Source organism: Argentina anserina, chromosome 3 (assembly GCF_933775445.1).
Source record: "Argentina anserina chromosome 3, drPotAnse1.1, whole genome shotgun sequence".
Classification (NCBI taxonomy): Eukaryota; Viridiplantae; Streptophyta; class Magnoliopsida; order Rosales; family Rosaceae; genus Argentina; species Argentina anserina.
This window is the reverse complement of record NC_065874.1, coordinates 17,908,935-17,914,979: the sequence shown is the minus strand read 5'-3', so window position 1 is coordinate 17,914,979 and position 6,045 is coordinate 17,908,935. Positions and strand designations below refer to the sequence as shown.

The window sequence follows — 6,045 nt, the reverse complement described above, 5'->3', positions numbered from 1 at the left end:
CTACCTAGAAACTTATTCATATAAAAGAAACTAAAATATAGTAAATAAGAGGTAACAAAGAGTAAGAATAGGGCATAAACGCATTAAGAACATCACACTTTGTGTTCCTATCAATATGCCCTAAGGGAGCACCTATTACACATATCTGAACGCCGAAAGCCGTTTGCATAGCTGAAATCACCTAATTTTTGTTACCTATCGTGCATGGTCACACTGAGGAAACTCATTTAACAAAGTCCCGGTCAATGAGGTTTCAATATGTCAAAACGCCTCTTTTTTTGTTAACCGTAGGTACGAACGGTCAAATGGTATTAGTGAATGGTGATCGAGTAATTCTCTCTCGTTTCATGTAGCCATAATCTTGCTTCCTGATTTCAATAGTTTTCTATTACATTTATTTTAAAAGCATATGCAATATGCATATATTGTGCATATATATTATTAAAGGTTATGCAACGAGAGGGGTGTAATGTTTTAACCCCATGTATTAGTGATCGATCACATTACAATTAAGTGTCTTTTAAGAGAATGCCATGTATAAACTAAGTACCACACAAAACGACTCATCAAGATATATCATGACCTAAACTAGCAACGCCTACTATTCTATCAGCTTCTCTGTAAATATTCCATATTCATAATAAAATCAAAGGTTTGAATATAGACCCTACAATTATCAAGAAAGAATTCGGCTAATTAACCTCCGAACTATGAGCACTTTAGTGATGCCACAACAATGGACTAGCTAGTCTGATTCACTTCAATATCTTCCAACCCTTATGCAGGCCAACAACAGTGCCGCTCTACATGCATGCTTCATCTTCGCAGTGCTGCAATGTAGATGCCTAGCCCATGCGCATTGAAACTGAAATGCGTGTTGAGTCCCTGATGAAGCCGACTTCTTGTTTGCAATCCTTCTCCTCTGAAGGCGCTCCGACATTGTCTTGCTGATCAAGATCTTTGTCTGTGACATCCACACACAATGTCCTTCCAAACAACATCAAGCACATTTAGATTAAGACCAATTTTTCTGCCACATTGCATTAACATGATATACTCACATTAGGTCATTAGGATATTGCAGAATGATGGACTGCAATATTCCATGAAAAAAGAAGGAGGAAGGATAGTCTGAGATTCATTCTTAAAAGTTTGTTGTGCCATTTTTTTAATAATTGGTCAATTCTGTCGTGTGGAATGTAATCACTCATTGCATCAAGAACTGTTTATCTTAATTACCAAATATCTCCATTTAAACAAAGGAATAAATAGAATGAACAAATTATGATTTCTCTTTCTTGTTTTGTACAGTACAATATCAAAACACCTCGAGACCGTACAACACTCCGGCGTGTTGCTCCGGCCCGTCATTTACAAAATACACATCCCTCATCTTCTGAAACGCATGCCACGTCAGCAAGCTGTCTGACCCGGCCTGGTGGCACTTGCCGACCGCCCGGTCCACCTCCAAGGTCCTGGCGACCCGGTCCAGCCCCCCATACAAACTCTTGCAGAACCGCATCATGTGCTTGACGTCGTAAATCCTATTCCCGAAAAACACCCTGGTGACTTGCAGAAACTCCTTAATGCAACTCGGCAGGTTCCGGCGCGTGAGGATCTTCACCAGGTAACCGAAGTCGTACGCGCTGTGGAACGTCACCCAGCTCACGGCGTCGTTGCACACCATCCCCGACGTCATCATGTGCGCCGCGAACCGCGCCGAGTCAATTCCCTCGTCGCGGTTGCGGTCGAAGTCGATGCCCTGGCGGCGGAGGAGCTCTATGGAGTCCGGAGCGTGGGGGTCACGCGCCACGTCGAAGTCGCTGAAGTTGAACTCCCAGATGAAGCGCGTGGCGCCGCGGCTGCCGAGGTCGGGGAGATTGCCACTCGCGTCGGAGAGCGTGAGGCCCACCTGAATGAGATTGAGCGCGTCGACGTTGGACTTGAGGACCTTGTAGTGGTCGGAGGGGCGGAGCTGCCTGCCGTAGGGGCGGGTGGGGTCCAGCTGGGGGCGGAAGACGAGGCCGGGAAACTCGGTGTCCATGGAGATGTAAGGGAAGTCGTCGATGACGTTCTGGATCAGCGCGAATTCCGCGTCCAGGTTGTGGGCCCATACTTCACGGATTACAATGGGGCTCGGATTTAGAGGGGGATCCTCGCTGCAATACATGACTCTGGAGATTTAATAAATTAATCAAAACTCGATGCGATCTCGATAAACTCCTAGTGATCTCGATGCAATTTCGGCGAGGTGAGGAAACCGTGTGATCTCGAATTTAGGTAGAAGAAGAATAATGGTGAGACTTTTGAGTCGCTTGAGGAGGCCTTGGGTTGGAGACGAGTGAGGAAGTGGTGGAGTTTATATACGAGGAGAAGAAGAAAGAGGGGGGATGGTTCGGAGAAAAAGAGGGCAGTTGGGAAGTGCGTAAGGTGGGTTTTGATAAATGAGGAAAATGTGTGCGTGTATGGATTATTGTAATAGAGTTATGGAGTCAAGTGTTGAATAGTGTAGGGGGTTTGGGTTGACTGACCTGTGTAATTGACCTGGTCAAGGTTGGCTTCTTAGCTTTCTTCCTATCTTCCTCACTTGTCACTCTCGTTTACTTGGTTCGGATGAATCATTCCTTCTGGCTTCTACTTGTTTCAATTATTGGAATGAAAGACTCGGAATGAATTATTTAATTGCTGTTTCGGGTATGTTGGACTTTTGGTTCTGTTGTATTGCAGTTTTGATCCATTGACTCTATTCTTTGTTTTTTTATATCAATATGCAAGTGACGTTTACTCGTGAAAATGTTCACTGTGGAGGATAGGGTCGAGGTTTCTTTGAACTTTCTGTGTCCAATTATTGCGTGGAAATGACGGTTGGATTGACTAAAGAGTCGGCTTCTTCGGACGCTTCTGGCTGCGGTGGAGCAGATAATGCATGCGGATATAACTAAGTAATGGGTTTTTCATGGTATATATGCTGCTTTCGCATTGTTGCTTTATCCATTATGTGTTTTGGGGACATATTTGAAGGCTTTGGTTTGTATCCGAGGAGGTTGACGATGACATACACCAGAATAAGGGTCACTTTCTCGTGCGTGTAACCCCCTTGCTCCGGAACTACTAAAGAAGGAGAAAAAATTGAATCCGCCAAAGAGCTTTGGCAACAGCTCTGCAATGGCAATGCTTCCTCCTCCGGTGGTGGCTCCGCCAATACTTATACAGCAAAATGCCTTGGCACTAGACTTTCGACGGAAAAGAGCGTCGCACAGATGCACTTTTTACAGGTTTGTGCTATTCCTTATGCTATAGCCATTAGCCCATTACACACTAACTGGTGACTTTCTGTTGTATATAATCAATTTTATGTCAATTAAAATATCTCCTGCCAATTTGTCACAAAATACATTTTGTCAATCTCCTTTGGAACTGGACAAACACATAATGAAAAAAAAAACAGAAGCTGCATTGCATAACATCCAAAAACAGGGATAAAAATACCAATGTACAACACATTGTTCATCACAACTTCATATTTCATTAAGTTGCACTACAAGATTATGTAATTAGAAGACAAGTACATAGTTATACTTGAAATAAGTAAAAGGAGATTACTACCAAAAGTTCCACACAACGATAACTCCAATATTAAACTATCAAGATACGTGCAATAACATTGAAACTCAATCCATTGCTCTATCAGTGCTTCAAGCTGAATTGACGTCTTCTCCTATGGACTCCCTCTTAATGTGATTTCCACTAGTCCCATCTGAAACCTAAGTTATCAAAAAAAAGAGAAGAAAGAGGGATATATCATGTGGGGCTTTGTCTGTAAATCATTAACAATGTAACATCAAAAACCAATTCCAGCAGCAGTTAGCACCTTCCTCATAATTCTATTACAAAAGAACGGCAGTAGTATGGAGGAAAATTCAAAGCTAATATCAACAAAGCTAGTGTTTCAGACTTGAAAAAAAAGAAAAAAGAACATTAGCAACATTCTAAAGGATGCCGGCATAAATTTATCAGCAACACTTTATATAAACATGTTTTTTTAACCAATAATTCTTTGAACTTATGTGATCCAATGGAATTGGTGCGGTTATGCAAGAGAACTAAAACAAACTCTCAGTTTCTCAATATATATCAAACTGTGCACATCAAAATGATCAAATATTTGTTACATATTCAAACAATTATCATTTAGATGACAAACCTGTTCATTTTGATATGTGGCTCTCCTCTTGTTCTCCAAATGATCCAGTTGAGCTTGAAGCATATTAAACTGATCATCGATGCGCTTTGACACAGAATCAGCTATTTTTTGTATGGAACTTGGTGCCTGGATGTTCTTTAACACAGAATCGGCTATTTTTTGTATTAGATCCTCAGGGTACACAAGTTCCTCCCTTCGTTCTCCAGAATTTGTTGCTTGTTCTGCTGCTTTTCGTTTCCCAAGTGCTACAACAGCATTTGAATTACCACCATTATCTTTCCATGGAGATCCTTTGCATATTCTGCTCTCACTCAAACTGATGTCATTTCTATTCAGCATACAACTGTTAGGGCATGCATCTACTGTTTTTTGAGTGAATCCATGATGTTCTGTTAACTTCTGGGCTTCATAGTATGACTTAGGTAGTTTCGCGCCTTCTGGCATAGATTCTTCTGATATTTTCAGAAAAGTTTGGAAAGATTCATCTGTCCATCCATGAAGTTCCTTCGCTTGCAACAACCGAACAGTATATGACAAAGCCGTGTGTCTTTTACAACCAGGATATAATGGAAGGTTTGCATCCTCAACAAGCTTTAAGAAACTCTTGGTAGGCACATTTTGTCCTAAAGAAGGATTAGTTGAGTTTTCTTCATTAATTTGATCATGTGCCCCTACATTAGGAGTTCCCAAAGCTTCTTGGACAGGTCGGAGATTGCTCTCCAAGGGATCAACATAATCATCAAGCTCACCATGCTTATACCATTTCTTATACTTCTTGAGGAAACCAGACTGACGAAAATGTTCCCGCACAACTGATCTTACATGAAAATATCGATTTTGACACTTTCTACAAGGACAATATATTTTTGAACCCGGATCTCTATTGACGTATGTAAAAGTCAAAAACTGATCAATTGCATTATAATAGAGTGGAGAAACCCAATCTGGTAAATCAATCCATGATTTGTCCATCGCTATTCTAAGCAATCAGACTGAATATCTACGTCAAATAGACAAGAAAAATAGTTTATTAAATAATCACCATGACTACCATCAAACGAAGGACTTCAACAATTAACCAAAGTAAACAGGCATTTGCATACAAATTGAGCTTGCATCAAACTGCAACACAAAAACATCCATAAAGGCCAAAACCAAAAATAAAACATAACTATAAGTAAGTTCAGGCCTCAAAAGAAAGTAATTTATCCCCCTCAAAAAAAAAAGTAATTTATAAAAAGAACATAAACTCTATTATGAAAATATCTGGTAAACGTATAAAAATTAATAATATATAGGTAAGAAGACAGGGTGGCATGCTTATTATGTAAGGAAGCGTTGGACACATAGCGGTCAGAAATTTAATTGATAATCATATAGTTTGCTGTAAATGAATCTCATCTTTCTACACTGTTGCAACAATGGATAAGGCTTCGTTCAAAAAATACATAAAATGATATATAAAACCAGCTAAAAAAAGAAAAATGGAAAACTTCTGTATATCTGTCCAATATCAGATCCACATCAAAGACACAGAAAAGATGAAGATTACCTGGAATGCTTCTAGTAACCCTTGATTTAAGAGAAGAGCCTAGAACTCAGCAAGTGCTTCTGGATCTAAAGCAGCTTTGTCTATCTTACCGATTACTCTGAGGGTTGGTGTTACTTGTAATCAACCAAATAACACTTGCAGAGTTGTAGATAATTATAAGACAAAAACAAATGAACTTAAAGGAGGTTCAATATACAACTGTAACAAAACTAGTAAAATAATTGCTAGTACGAAGATGCCATGTTTAACCTATTTGTAGGACAGATCACATATGATCAAGATGTGTCTC

General features: G+C 40.0%; 2 protein-coding genes across 2 annotated transcripts; both read right to left on the bottom strand.

Annotated features, from left to right (window-relative positions):
* Positions 1–1,265: 1,265 nt before the first annotated feature.
* Positions 1,266–2,344, bottom strand: LOC126786784 (probable CCR4-associated factor 1 homolog 11). Its single transcript, XM_050512706.1, has one exon. It carries the CDS (start codon positions 2,168–2,170, stop codon positions 1,319–1,321), a length of 852 nt encoding a protein of 283 aa, XP_050368663.1. The 5' UTR covers positions 2,171–2,344; the 3' UTR covers positions 1,266–1,318.
* A 987-nt stretch (positions 2,345–3,331) lies between these two features.
* On the bottom strand, positions 3,332–5,368 carry LOC126788633 (uncharacterized). The gene is made up of 2 exons (XM_050514642.1): positions 4,205–5,368; positions 3,332–3,764 (listed from the first exon to the last, which is right to left on the bottom strand). The coding sequence occupies exons 1-2, from the start codon at positions 5,174–5,176 to the stop codon at positions 3,696–3,698; spliced, it is 1,041 nt and encodes a 346-aa protein (XP_050370599.1). The 5' UTR covers positions 5,177–5,368; the 3' UTR covers positions 3,332–3,695.
* Positions 5,369–6,045: the final 677 nt, after the last annotated feature.